Below are 15489 nucleotides of genomic sequence, written 5' to 3'. Positions count from 1 at the left end.
CTACAGTAGGGCTACAGCAGGACTACAGTAAGGCTACAGCAGGACTACAGCAGGGCTACAGTAGGGCTACAGCAGGGCTAATCCTATTTAGGATGGAGATGACCACCACGCAAGCCAACAACACACACCAACCCAGCACTTTCTCCTCTCAACGATACACAGCAGACAGTCCTCTAACTCTCTGCTCTGCTGTCCTCTCAACAATACACAGAGCAACTCTGACATTTTCCCCCAACACACCAAGCTTCCTGGGAGGCTGTATGGAGATGAGACACTGCAGAAGGAGATGTTTATCAGGGATTTTAAACAAACAGATCTTTTTCTCCGTGCTGCCGATGTGTGTTGGTGATTACCCGCCCGGATGCGTTGCTCTGCGTTTCATCATCTTACAGATGCTTCCTGCAGGACCATCCAGACAGGAGCTCTTTGTCGTCATCCTACAAACCCCACCAGAACAGGAAGGTCGATATCCTCTCTGAGCTAAGATCGTCATGACAACCATTATCATGGCGATGGTGACGAAGATGACGACGATGTCGAAAATTTGAAATGATGAGGATGGCGCCGACAATGAGGAGGAGGAGGATTGCAGAGAAGATCAAACAGTCCTGCTGTTTGGGTCTTCCCTGGCTCCTGCCTTGGAGAGACACAAAGCCTACGTATCCTTGTGTGTAACGTAAGACAGCGCCAGTCTTAACCACATGTATGTAGTAACCCGAGGCCAGACTGGCTTTCCTGACAGGGCAGCCCAGGTCACAGGCCGTCATTCAGGGTTTCAAGCTTCCCACGACTTCACTTCCTCTGACCCCTCTTCGCTTTCCGCCTCCCCCTCATCTCGGACCTCTGACCTGACCTCTCACTTGACACCTCCACCTCCCTCTGCCCAGATCGATGGTGACAGTAGCGCACCCCACCCCTCAGAGAAACACAGCGTCAGGGGGAGACGGAAGTCTGATTGCTGAGCGGTTAGGGAGTCGGGCTATTAATCAGAAGGTTGTTGGTTCGATTCCTGGCCATGTCAAAATGACGTTGTGTCCTTGGGCAAGGCACTTCACCTTACTTGCCTCGGGGGAATGTCCCTGTACTTACTGTTAGTCGCTCTGGATAAGAGCGTCTGCTAAATGACTAAATGGAAATGTAAGTCTTCTAGGTATCATCTAGGCCCGGACTTCTCGTCACAATCTACCTCCTCGACGCCATCGCAGGCCAGGACACAGATCTGCTAAACAGGATCATCATGCTTCCTCTGAAGTGTAATTCGTTCTCCACATTAGCACCACAGATCCGACAAAACGAATCACCGTGTAGATGTGTGTGGAGCATGGACGTTCTGCTCACTGCCGCGCAACACTCCCCCCGTTCTGCTGAAACTAGGTCAGAATTCCAAAGCATGAACATTTGACACTTCTAGAACACTTGCTTAATGCAAATGAGAACATCTCCAGGAGTCGGAGACTCCTACTGCTAATTTCGTACGACACGTCGGTTCTCCTCCCCACGCAGGACTGGGTCTTACATTTCCGGAACGAGTTTGGAGCCAGAAGATCCACATCAATGGTAGACCATACCTAAGGGTATCCTCTTTTATTTATTTTTTACTGAATTAGACAACTAATGGGCCACAGTTTTGAAAGAGTAGCTGTTCACTTGGAGAATGAGTCCTAGTCTTCTGTCTGACTGTGTAGAAGCTGCCCATGATCACCAGAGGTAATCAGAGGGGTGGGGGCTGGTATGGGGTGGAGGTGGCAAGGGGGGGAGGGGGGGGAGGCGCGGGATGATGGGGAAGTGATGTCAGATCTTAAATGACACTAATTCTCCCTTGCTTTGCAACCTAGATTGACGGCGTGGGAACAGGCTGTTATGTTCACTTGACGCAGAGAGGTTGAGTGCAATATTAACGGGTCTATCGTGCTTCATTAAATCATCTTGCCTTTTGTGCTCTGCTTTGGAATCCTGCTGCTTCTCTCCGATGTTGCCATAGCGATCTCAGAGGACCTGGTTGTCACAAATATTTTTGTATAGGATAATAAATCCTGATTATACTTTAAATGGATTACGCCAATAGCCCTACAAAGAAACAATTACCTTGGCTACAACCTTAAGACCAAGTGGCATAAATCAGCATACCGGAGCCACTTGGTCCACAAGTCTCAAACTGGATTGTTTCTCCAGGCTAGAGACATCTTTGACTTCCTCTTCTACACAACAAGAATCACACAGACTCTGTTCCCAACATCTCAGTCTGCTTCCTCCTTCTAATGAAGTGGAAATAGAATACTAGGATACTATACGCAACTCAAATATCCCAGAGGTGGAGACACTGAGCCAGCAAGCTCTGAGGCTTCTATCTGGACCAGTGCCCACACCACACCACACCACACACACACACACACACACACACACATACAGAGGGCTGGGCAGCAGTCCATTTACTTTGTTTGTGAAGACTGTGGAGATTTGAACAGCCTCAGAGTTAGTTTTTTCCTGGTCCGTACAATCCTCTCTCTGTGTGTACTTGCACCGGAAACCTAGGTCACAGTACAGCTGCAGGTAGTTACTCAGCAGGAGAAAGTGGCTCTGTGTGTGTGTGTGTGTGTGTGTGTGTGTGTGTGAGTGTGTGTAAACAAGCAGATGAGTGTCTGTTTTCTTGCTAGTAGGGACTAGATATAGAAGCCTAGCTCTGTCATCATGTATATCTAACGTCACCAGACATTTCATCATCAGACATCTGACCCTAACCCTTGAGGGTAATAATAACTGAAGGACTATTTAGGTTGAACATGAATCAGTATGCGGATATGAGTTGTAACTGAGCAGGTGTATTTCAGTTCATAGTGCACTTAATTATGTTCTAACTAATGCTCCAACACACCTGATTCAAATGAACGGGTCGAAGCCTGATAACAACCGTTCATTTGAATCAGGTGTGTTGGAGCAGGGAAACATCTAAAACATGCAGGACACTGGGCCCTGAGGACCAAGGGTTGACCACTGTTCTAAACGTCTATTTGAATCTGAATGTGAATCCCGATGCGAAACTGATTCCCTATGTCCATTTGCTGCGTCCGAATCTGAATCTGAAGCTTCCCTGTCTCTCTCGTTGCCACCAGGTATTTCCACACCATCTACCTGGGGATCCGCAGTCGCCAGAGTGCGGAGAACGAGCGCTGGAGGTTCTACTGGCGGATGGTGTACGAGTTCTCAGACGTCAGCATGCTGCACCTGCTGGCCACCTTTCTGGAGAGCGCCCCTCAGCTGGTCCTGCAGCTCTGCATCATCATCCAGACACACAAGTTGCAGGCCGTGCAAGGTACTGCACACAAGCATACGTACATATGCCTGTGCGCGCACACACACAGCAGCACCCACACTCACACCTGCGCACCCACACACAGAGCCACTTGCACACCCAGAGGCGTACACACGTTCGCCCATGCACACATGCATGCTCACACATGTCATACGTGTGCATACACAGACACGCGCACACACACACATAGGTGGACTAATAGTATGTTAACGTCAACGCTGTAGGCCCTCGCTAGGAAACACGTAACCCTGCTGGTGTTGACGCAGGGAGAAGAGACTCTCTCTCTTTCCCTTTTTCTCTGCCTCTACAAAGCTGTGATTCATAGTTAATAACGGTGGCCGGGTTGGACTGCTGCTGGGTTTGCATGGGAAGCAGGGCGAAGGGAGGAGAGAGGAAGAGGGGCTGTCATATAGGCCATCAGAGAGCTCCCAGGGCTGCTAGGGGCTCCATCCCTCCTCGTCCTCTCCTCCTCTCATCTGTCGCTATGCCAGCCAGCCAACTGGAGAGGAGAGGGGGAGAGTAGAGGAGAGGAGGAGAGGAAAAGAGAAAAGAGGAGAGGAAAAGAGAAGGGGGGATGGAGAGAAACGGAAAGGAGAATAGGGGAGAGGAGAGAAGAGGAGATGTGGAGGGAGAGGAAAAGAAATCGGAAGGAAGAGAGGCAAGAGACCAAGAAAGACGTCTCTGCAGCGGAGAGCCTCTCAGACAGTTTCCCCGGCTGCTGTCTGCAGGTTGAGGGAGACTGTCCTCTCTGATTACAACAGCTGCACCAGGAGGAGGGGACAGGAAGGAAGGCAGGGAGGGAGAGGTAGAGCCAGAGGGAGGGAGCTGGAGGGGAGGGGGAGGGGGAGAGGGAGAGGTGGAGCCAGAGGGAGGGAGCTGGAGGGGGGGCTGATTCTCATTGCTTGCGTCACAACATGTATGGGTCACACAATAAGTGAGATGTTCATCACTGATTACAGTAAATGACACAAGGCTAAGAGGAAGGAAGGGAGTTTGAGAGAACAAGAGAGGGAGGGAGAAATAGAGTGACTAAGAGAGAAAGAGAGGGAGAGAGAGAGAGGGGGAGAGAGAGAGAGAGAGAGAGAGAGAGAGAGAGAGAGAGAGAGAGAGAGAGAGAGCGTCAGGGTTAAAGTGAAAGGCATTATGGAGAGAGAGAGATAAGACCTATACATAGTAAACAAAGTGTTCCTGCCTCGTACAGGCAGACTGCAGCAGGTCCAGCAGACACCGAGAGGTGTGGTTGCAGTAAAGTGTAGATTCACCACAATCTGATGAAGCATCTGGAGCCTGCTGGTGGAAGACTTGGCTACGCTGACCTCAGCTTGACCTCTGTGAGCTGCTACACCGCTGGGTCTATTAAGTGCTTTATACGAAACCATAGAGATGTTACTGAGTCTCTTTCAGTCCTGGCGGCTCTTAGATGGCCGTGCCACTGAAGGCTGTCTTTAGACTTGATGGAATGATGAGCACTTTCTACGATGTTTCTCGGTGAGGAACAAGTTTACGCACAAAGGCGAAGGGTTGCTACATAACACTTTACTGCCTTATTGCTTTTCAACCTCTTTTTAAAGTCCCTCCCGACCTCTCTCTCTCTAGGTTTTTATCTCTCCTTCTCTCTCTCTCTCTCTCTCTCTCTCTCTCTCTCTAGGTTTTTATCTCTCCTTCTCTCTCTCTCTCTCTCTCTCTCTCTCTCTCTCTCTCTCTCTCTCTCTCTCTCTCTCTCTCTCTCTAGGTTTTTATCTCTCCTTCTCTCTCTCTCTCTCTCTCTCTCTCTCTCTCTCTCTCTCTCTCTCTCTCTCTCTCTCTCTCTCTCTCTCTCTCTCTAGGTTTTTATCTCTCCTTCTCTCTCTCTCTCACTCTCTCTCTCTCTCTTTCCCCTCCTCTCTTTATCTCTTAACCACTATTCTCTCTCTCTGTCACTCCTCTCTATAAGCTTTTCTCTCTTTTGAAGTTGCCATAGCTACAGTTATTTTCAAGATGTGCAAAGGCAGCTCAGCTATTGACACGTCAGCACACGGAAAACTGATTCAAAGAAAACTGAACAAAGTCACTGGGTGAGCGTGACTTTAAGCTGCTCTACTGTACAGTTTGAAAGGACAGACGTCATGCTGTGTCACTTCTGTGAATTACAATGCATTTTTTGTGTACCACAGTGCTGTACATCAGGAAGAGGCGGAAGAAGAGGAGGATGAGGAGGATGGCTTAGCGGTTAGGGAATCTGGCTCTTAAGCAGAAGGTTGCCGGTTAGATTCCTGGGCGTGCAAAATGACATTGTGTCCTTGGGCAAGGCACTTCACCCTACTTGGCTCTGAGGGAATGTCCCTGTACTTACTGTAAGTCGCTCTGGATAAGAGCGTCTGCTAAATGACTAAATGTACAATGTAAATGTACATACAACCTGTCCACAGCACTGGATGAGCACCATTGTGGACGGCAGCAGTCTCAAGTTTAACAGGGACCACATGTTTGACACCACAGGATGGATGTGCAGTCATAACCGTGATGGCTGAGGGAAGGAGATGTGGTTTTGAAGTCGATCTTAGGCGTTACCAAGTAACCAAGTACAAATACTCTGTGACTGTACTTAAGTAAATGTTTCTGGTATCATTACTTTAAAAAAAAGTTCTGAAAGGTTGAAAATAATTGTTTTTATTTATTTTTTATTTATTTTTGTTTCTAAAGGTTTTACAAATATTTTCCCCCTTAAGTTTCAAAAGGTTTTTTCATATATATATATTTTTTTAAATAGGTTTGCATCATTGATGAGGACTTTACTGTACTCTATTGTACTCTGCTGTGTCTTAGGCTTCTCTCCCCTCTCCTCCTCTCTCCTCTCATTTCACTGTGTGTGTGAAAAAAAGCACCCATGGCCATATATGAGATGTTGGAAATTGTGTCTATAGTGTATGTTTTTTATCAATGTATTAATAGGATGTGAGGTCCAGTGAGATGACACTAAAACAGGTGTAGGAATGGCTACCTTTTACTTATGTCAGAGCCCACACTTCTTTACTTTAACTTGAGTGAAAAAGTGTAGTCAGTACTTTGACCAGAGTATTTCTAAACATGAGTATCTGTACTTCTACTTGAGGGAAGGATGTGTGTTCTTTTGCCATCTCTGGGCATTAGTACACTGCACCGCTAGCCCAGGCTAGTGGATGGGGAGGGAGGTTGTTGCAATGCAAGTCAGGTCCGTGTCTGTTCTGTGATTAAGGAAACATTTAACCCAGCAGTGCAGTCTGCTATCCACTTCAGTCGGAAGCGTTTAGGAACCCCCACCCCTCGCCTTCTTTCATCTGACACGCACACTCCTGCTCATACACTTTTCTCTCACTTTCTCTTCTTTCTTTTTCTCTCAAACTTGCTTTCTCACATCCCCAAAGAATTGTGCGTTAATGGATTTGTAAAGACCTAGCTAACCTCTGCTCCTGCCCCTGCTCCTGTCCCTGCCCCTGCTCCTGCCCTAAGCCCAGACCCAGACTCAGTAATGAGTGTATTGTGTGTCCTGGTGCAGGAAGATAATATAGAGATGATATCTCCGAGGGCTCTCAGCTTCCCTCTTTCCTATATCCTGGCTCTGCTTCAAATCCCTGCAGTCAGGCAAGGTGTTGTCTTGATTATACAGCCTTGAGCTGTCCGTAGTACTCCCTCCCTCCCTCCCTCCATCTCTCTCTCTCTCTCTCTCTCTCTCTCTCTCTCTCTCTCTCTCTCTCTGTCTCTCTCTCTCTCTCATTGGCGCTCTCTCTCTCTTTTTTCTTTGTCTCTTGTATCTCCCCCACTCCGTCTGTCTCTTTATCAATCAATCTCTCTCTTTTTTCCTCATCTCTACACCTCTTTCCCCCTGCCTTGAGCGAAGGGGTGGAGCTGTCAGGGATCTCTGACTCTGTGAACCCGGATGACTTGGATTCCAAAGTACAACATTCCGAGGAGCACGACTCTGTGTAGCTTTAAACTCTCCCTTTGAAGTCATGCAGAGACTGCAACTCTGACTTTGTCTACCTCGGAATAGGCCCTGTGTGAAGTGTGCCAGAAGAAGGGATAGCTTGCTTCCAAGACATCAGAGAGTCTGGATAGATGCCACGGATGTCAGGGCTCAACCTCTGAAACCAGATCAGGGAGAGAGAAAGTAGACCTGGGACTTCAGCAGACTGGAGAGGAGCTAGGCTGAGTTTGGGAGGATGAGGAGGATGCGGAAGAGGAGGAAGAGGAGGAGGAAGAGGAGGAGGATGCGTGTCACATCCCTTGTCTCTCTTACAACGCAGTAGTCAGTAGGACACACTCACACAGATACACACAGACACACACAAGCACATGTTTAGTTTTGCTATTCTTGTGGGGACCCCCCCATTCCTAATCTTGTTTTCCCTAACCCTAACCTTAACCCAAACCTTAACCCAAAACTTAACCCAAACCTTAACCCTAATCGTATTCATAATCTTAACCGTAACCCAAAAACATAACATGAATATTAACCCTAAATCTATCTCTCCAAACCCCAACCTGTGATTCTTAGGCTAACACTAATTCTAACCCTAACCCCATTAAACCCATCTGGTTCCCACAAGAATAGCTAAACACATAAACACACACCCACTCACCATCAGTTCCCTAACACTGCTGCCCTCCTACACTAATGATCCATCACATCCTTTGATCAGGCAATAACTCCCATGAGGCAGGGTTAAACACACGCACACACACACACACACAAACACACACACACACAAACACAGTCCTTAATGTATGAAGTCATAAGCATAGGATTCTTACTGTAACCTGTTCTAAGCTTTGTGTGTGAACGTGTGTGTGAGCGTGTGTGTGCGTGTGTGCGTCTCCCTTTGAGCGACAGAGCAAGAGTCAGCCGCATGCTGAAGTCTGATAACTACCACAGCTGACTGTCACAGGCTGGCGGGGTGAGAGAGGCCACAGAGAGTTCCAGAACGTTCCAGAGAGTTCCAGAACGTTCCAGAGAGTTCCAGAACGTTCCAGAGAGTTCCAGTGAGCCTGTAGAGCAGAGAGTGTTTGGAAGCTCATTAGACACAAAGGAGTGCGGCAGGAGAGGGTAGCGGCTTCGCCGGCACTGCAGGAGTGGAGGTGACGCCATGGCATTGCACCACAGTGTACGAGTTGCAGTTGCATCCGGGGCGTGCGTTTCAGTATACGTGGGTGGGACGCGGCAAATCTGTCCCCACCCACTCTTGGAAAATGGCAAATTTTTATGAAGAAAATTACCAGTTAACAGTCGCATCCTCAGTTATATTATGTGCGTTGATAACACAGCTACGCCTGCGAGCATATTGCTGTAACACACTCTGAGGCCCTGAGGGTTTTCATCCAGTTACACTCATCAATCGCTCAGAAGGATATGATTTTCTAATTATGCAAGGCGTCGAGACATAAACACCCATGTGCACACACACACACAGGCACACACCAACACACACACCTTTATCCTTCCTTCTCTCTTGTATGCAAGGAACCCCTGTGTGTGTGTGTGTGTGTGTTTACAGAGTTTTACTGCTCAGAGTAAGTGGCTGTCATGTCCTGCAATAACTACTGTTGCGCTCATTTGATCCAGCCAGTGATTGAATAACATGCTTTTTAAAAGCCTTAGCACAGACCCCCATGGCAGGCTGGGCTCGAGCGTCCAGGGGGGGGCGATGGAATGGACGGACTCCTAATTGGGCACGAGGCTCCTCTCCGAGCTCTGTGCTACAGTAATGTCTTACCGGGTGCCATCTAAATAATGCACGGTCCAATGGGGTCAGTGTGGAACTCTTAAGGGACAGAACCATCTTGTTTATGGGTGTGTGTGCGTGTGTTTGTTTGTAGTAAAAGTGGCTGCCAATTAGCACACTTATTGCTGCTCTATTCAGTGTTTTTCATGTCAGAATGTTGTATAAATAAAGTTGCTTTAAACCCCAGAAGGGTGCTTACTGTAGAGGAGATGTGTTAAACAAGTGTTTACTCAACAAGCATTCACTAAATTATTTCCACTTACTTGAGTGTGTGTGTTTGTGTGTTGCAATGCGTATGTGACTGTGTGTGTCTGTATTATAACATAGATCAGTGTGTGTGAACGTCAGTTCCCCTCTCAGATGATGGAGGAAGATCACTCAAGCTGCATGGGCACTTTGTAACCATGGTAGCAAGCTCCTCAACGGAGAGATGGGTGCATCTCCACGCCCCAGAGGGTCTTCCTCTCCTTGTCTCTCTCACATGCTCCTGCTGCACAGAAGGCTGAAGGCCGTGCGGAGGTTAAAGAGCTGCAGTGAGTCATGGTTGGCTTATCCCAGGGCTTGTTCGTTCCTCTGCTTTTTGTGGGAAAGACGGTTAAACTCTGGGACGGGTTTGTTTATCAATTTGTGTTAAATCCGGTTTAAACGCTTTTGCGTTTATTTAACAGGCTTCGGAATGTCGTTTTTTCTTCTTCTCTTTTCTGAAGCCTTCGTGATTCTAACGTCTCCCCCTCTCTCTTTCACTCTGTCCCTCTCGCGCTTTCTCTTTCTTTCTCTCTCTCTCTCTCCCTCTCTCTCTCTCTCTCTCTCTCTCTCTCTATCTCTCTCTCTCTCTATCTCCCTGTGTCTCTCTCTCTCTTTGTGTCTCTCTCTCTGTCTCTCTCTCTGTTTCCCTGCAGGCATGACGACGGCGGCCTCGCTGGTGTCCCTCGCCTGGGCCCTGGCGTCCTATCAGAAGGCTCTGAGAGACTCGCGCGACGACAAGAAGCCCATCAGCTACTTGGCGGTGATCATCCAGTTCTGCTGGCACTTCTTCACCATCGCGGCACGCGTCATCACCTTCGCCCTCTTCGCCTCCGTGTTCCAGCTCTACTTTGGCATCTTCATCGTGCTGCACTGGTGCGTCATGACCTTCTGGATCGTCCACTGCGAGACCGACTTCTGCATCACCAAGTGGGAGGAGATCGTGTTCGACATGGTGGTGGGCATCATCTACATCTTCAGCTGGTTCAACGTGAAGGAGGGACACACCCGCTGCCGCCTCCTCATCTACTACCTGGTGATCCTGGGGGAGAACGTCGCCTTGGGCGCCCTGTGGTACCTGTACCGCTCCCCGCTCGCCACCGACGCCTTCGCCGTCCCCGCCCTCTGCGTCATCTTCAGCAGCTTCCTGACGGGCGTGGTCTTCATGCTCATGTACTACGCCTTCTTCCACCCCAACGGCCCCCGCTTCGGACGCTCTCCCAGCTGCCCCGCCCTCGACGACCCCACCGCCGCCTTCGCCACCCTGCCCTCCGAGGGCGCCACCAACTCGCTGCGCTCCAACCGCGGCGGCAGCGGGGGCGGAAGCGGCGCCCACACGCTCGACCGGGACGGGAAATACTCGGAGCGCGACGGCTGCATGCCCGTGTTCCAGGTGCGCCCCACCGCCCCATCCACGCCCTCGTCCAGGGCGCTGCGCCTGGAGGAAACAGTCATCAAAATAGACCTGTGTCGGAACAGATACCCAGCCTGGGAGCGCCACGTGTTGGACAGGAACATACGCAAGGCCATCCTGGCCATAGACTGCTCCCCGGCGCCCCCTAGGCTGCAGTACAAGGACGACATGCTGGTGCAGGAGAGGCTGGAGTATGAGACCACGTTGTAGCCCACGCCCGTGCCACTGGCTCTCCCACATGGAACGCTGACTCCTCCTCAGCTTGGATATACAGTACAGCAGGACTGTGGCAATAAGTTAACATGAGCTCCCTCTCTCTCTCTCTCTCTCTCTCTCTCTCTACAAACACACAAACACACATAACAGTACACAATAGCGTTGAGCCGTGACGTTGATTGTCATGGATGAGAATAGGCACAACTTCTTAGTTGATTGGAGGGGGCGTTTTTTGTTGTTATTGTGGTTTTTAAATCAGACTTCTCTTTTTTGGTACTTGGTTATTGTTGTTGTTGTTTTTTTTTACTTACGTATGTCTGTCAGGGAACATTGTGTCAGATCAAATGTTGTCATGGGAAGCTTGATGAGTCAAAAACTGTCCACTCCTTGTGATGTCCCCCCTCACTGAAAACCAGCCTGACGGTGACCCAGCCTGAACTGTGCCACCCTGACGGAACGAAGGGGAGACGAAACAAGAGCTCCTCATGTCACCAAAGTACTTGCTGATAATCCAATTATAAACACAGAATTCCTATAGCGCGTTGTGAAGCCTGCAAGCACTACAGTAGACAGTCCTTTCTTTCATATACAAGTCGGTGGGACTCTTTATTCAACGAGAAGATGATCGGGACAACTTGGTATGTACAAGCCCGGTTGAGTATAGCCCTGTGTATCCGACGTGGTGGTCCCTTTGCGTTCTGATGTCATCAGTCGTGTTCTCCTAGTGCCAAAAGCTCCGTTGCCCAATTCGTCTGGATGCTGTGGAACAATGTGGAACACTGTAGAACACTATGGAACATGGGTTCTAGCCAGTGACAGTTTTCCACACACACACAAAGATGAACAGAAAATAATTACTGTTTACTTGAATTTACAGTCAACAAGCGGTTTGTATACGGTCATAGCTACATATACCTGGAATGTTCTGGAATGGGGGGACTGAGGGACAGACAAACTCCTCACCGTCATCTCCTCCTGAGAATAAAAACAGGTGTCACAGGCCAAGAAAACCTTCCTGGCAGCTCAACAATAACAGACCAGCCTCACGCCGCAAGGAGAGGAGAGGGGAGAAAAGGAGAGGAGAGAAGGAGAGGATGGGGGAAGAGAGGAAAAGAGATGAGAGAAGGAGAGAAGAGAAAACAAAAGATGAGGAAAGGAGGAGAGAAGGAGAGGTAAGAGATAAAAAAAAGAAAGCAGTAGGAAGAGGAACAGAGGGGACAAACAACCTCAGCCAAACCAACTACTCTCACAAGCACCAGGTTGTACAGCAAAGCCCTGTGTACAGGATACTCACATTAAAGATGCAGCATTCTTTTTAGACATCGTAAAAAAATATTGAAATCATCAATGTGTGTGTGTGTTTGTGCTTGGGTACGTATATGTGTGTGTGTGTCTGTGTGTGTGTGTGAGACATAAATAAAGTGAGCTTGGTACAGGATGGGATTTGTACTGTAGATGTGTATAGAGAAGGTTGTTTCGTCTGCAGCTCTAGGGTAGTGTAGAGTGGTAGAGATGTGTACTTGCAGTACAGGAACATTGTTTAAACTGCTGCTGTCGCCCACTGAACACACAACTCTAGTTACACCACACAGAAAAGTATGTACTGCACAAACTGCTGGCATGACTGGCTCGGTCAACACTAAACAGTCTATTAGTCAGTGTTGTCAAGAGATTCCTGTAAGCTGGTGACAGCCTGACACCTCACCTAGTATGCTGAATGAACCACCCAAGCAATCCAGCTGTGGATGTCACGTCTAAAAAAGAAACATTGTAACTTAAAATCTTGAAAAGAAAGACTGTCTTTACAATAGGAGAGTGTGTATCTGTTTTACATTTAGGCCTTTTTTTTTTTGGTCACAAATGCTTTTCTTCAGGACTTTGTTTGAAATGTCGAGAGCAGATGACGAAAAGGCAGAGACAAGCACAACATTGTCTGTAGAATAACTTGCAAAGCACAACGGGAATCTTGTGATAAACGAAAAACGAAATTTGACGAAAAAACGTCAAACATAAAAAAAAAAAAAGAGTCGAGTTAGATGTGCCTGTTATCTGCTAGGTTACAATATTTCAATTGTTTGTATTTTTTTTTATTTGTATTTTTTTTTTCTACAATGATCTTTTAAGTGTCTTTCTATTTAGATGTATTCCAACAGCTGGTTTGGAGAACGGGTAGTTTGTGGTTAGATGGGTAGACGTTGTTTGCTTTGCTGCCCTACATCATTTGCCTTGTTGCCGCACTATCACGCAACCGTCTTTGCACTTGCCTGTCTGTTACCTTTAGTCTTTTACTCAACACCTTTAAATATTAAGTGTCGACGCTCCCTCAGTTTCCAGTGACGTAAACCGTTTTTTTACTATCACCTTGTCCTGTTGCGTGCATGTCAGAGCACTTTTAGAATGTCTTCTACCACGACTTAGGCTACCATGATTTCTCTGTTTTTGTTTTTCAAGATCTAGTTGTATTACTTTGCACTGAAAGATGGGAAGGACGTACATTTGGTCGTTAAACCAGAGTAACGTAAATATCAGCATGGAAGAAAAAGGAAGCACATACTTAAAAAGATGGCACAATTGGAAGGTCCGAGACCAGGATTCTTTGAACGTGTAGAAAGTTTAACAAAGTGTTATCTAACCACTGCTTAAAGTTGCTTGTGAGAGATGCATTAAACCATAGAAAGATATACTCCTAACATAATAGCACACGACTTCAGACCTTTATCTACGCTTTATTTCAGAGCACATTGTGTCAGTGGTGCGATACACGATGAGGACGTATTTAGCGACAAACCCGTTCAGAAAAACAAAAACAAATGTTTAGTCTTATTATGTTCTTTGATGATCAGCTTACTTAAATGGTTTTACAGTCGCCATCGGCCCTCTGAACCATAACGGCTAGCCTGGCCGCCGTCCAACGCCTTATAAATGAAACATTAGGGATAATTCTCTCAATGTCACCCTCACACTCCACGGTTTTGTTGACTCAATCTGCTCTGTGTTAACACGAGGCCACGGTCATTGTTTTTTGTCTCTATCTTTTGTGTTAGCCTGCCTTTCAACTAATTATTTTCATTTGTTGCAAAGCTTCCCATCTACTGTTTATTCAGTCTGACTACAAATCTAGAAAACCTAATTCCCGTTGTCACAGAAAAGACTGTCAGATTCACTGTCTGACACTCATGAAATGTCCAAATTGTTGATATGTCTATCTTTGAAGAATAGCGGTTGATATAGAATATGTGTCGATCCTCGCGCTGCTGTTATTGTTTGTAGGGGGGGGGGGGGGGGGGGGGTCATCAAAGTAATCAGAGGACTAAACAGATAGACTCGGTCACAACCAGGAGAGAAACTCTTTTCAAACACGTGTACTCATCCAGGGTTCCCATCAACCCTCTCTTCGCTCACATATATTGTACATATACCTACCTCAACTCGGTATCTGGTCAGAACACCCTTCACCCACAGCGCAGTAGGCTACTGTCCATGACCAGGAAACTGTCCATTACCGTAAAGATCTCTTTACGGTAATGACATTGTAACGTCAGTGAGAAGCTGAGAAACTTTCAGAGTTCGAGTGGTGGAGGGTGTACTGGTCAACACAGGAAGTGCATAACTAAGCAGGCTTAAAAGACAGGAAAATGCGCTTCTCAACAAACCCACATCATGGTTCTGACGATTTAAGCTGCTTATGTATCTGTTTTGTTTGCCTTAAGATATGATAATTCAGTGCTTTTGTCTTTTCTTTCAGTCTCATGAGGGCATATGGTTGTGGTGCATCGTGTCCCTTGATGGTGTGGTCTGTGTGGTTTGGAAGGGTTAGGGTTCGCTTGTTCATCCGTTAATGGCCCAATAGCGACGCATATTCATATGGCTCTACTGTGGTTACTGTGCTTGTACTAGGAGTAGCTCATTCACTGCTACATCCAACTACCCCCTTCTCTTTCCTTCCCAATTTCTTTTGCCATCTCTGTCTCTTGGTCCCCTCTTTATCGCTCTCCCCCTTTCTCTTTATGTCTCCCCCTCCCTTATCTGTCTTTCCCACTGTCTCTCTCTTGACCTCTCCCCCTCCCCTCGCTGTCTCTCTCTCTGTCTCTCTCTCTTTATCTCCCCCCTCCCCTCACTGTCTCTCTCTCTGTCTATCTCTATTTATCTCTCTTCCCCTCCCCTCCCCTCGCTCTGTCTTTCTCTCTCTCGCGCTCTCTCTCTCTATCTATCTATCTCTCTCTCATGATCAACGCTTTCTTTCTGACACTGTTTGGGAGAGGTGGATCTCCGATGTGTGGTCTGGCGTTTAGTTGAGAGGTATTTGCCATCAGAACATCATATAAACTAGCCTCTGTATGTAGTGGAATACGCCCCCCCCCCCCCTTGCCTGTGGGGACAGGAAGTACAAGCACACTAACAAAGGGACAAGGGGACAACAGCTTCCTGTTCACTTCATGATGTACAGATGTCCTTTATATCTCAGTGGCAATGCAGGATCACAGTAGTAATTGATTAAAATAAACTATCTAACTGTAAATAAATGTATGCAAATGTACATGTTTAAAAAGAACATTCCTCTTTGAGTC

General features: G+C 47.5%; 1 protein-coding gene across 2 annotated transcripts in view; it reads left to right on the top strand.

The window, feature by feature from the left end:
- The window catches only part of xkr4 (XK related 4), a 30296-nt gene extending 19285 nt beyond the window's left edge, over positions 1 to 11011 (top strand). The window contains exons 2-3 of one of the 2 annotated variants that reach the window (XM_067253637.1): positions 3111 to 3310; positions 10302 to 11011. In XM_067253637.1, coding sequence (XP_067109738.1) covers positions 3111 to 3310; positions 10302 to 10915 — 814 coding nt within the window. In that variant the 3' untranslated portion in view covers positions 10916 to 11011. Of the gene's footprint in view, positions 1 to 3110; positions 3311 to 9947 lie in introns of both variants that reach the window. The other variant, XM_067253636.1, reaches the window with a different exon arrangement.
- The last annotated feature ends 4478 nt before the right edge of the window (positions 11012 to 15489 follow it).

This window comes from Osmerus mordax, chromosome 16, assembly GCF_038355195.1.
Source record: "Osmerus mordax isolate fOsmMor3 chromosome 16, fOsmMor3.pri, whole genome shotgun sequence".
In the NCBI taxonomy this organism is placed as follows: Eukaryota; Metazoa; Chordata; class Actinopteri; order Osmeriformes; family Osmeridae; genus Osmerus; species Osmerus mordax.
The sequence above is the reverse complement of the archived record's forward strand: the minus strand, read 5'-3'. Positions and strand labels throughout refer to the sequence as shown.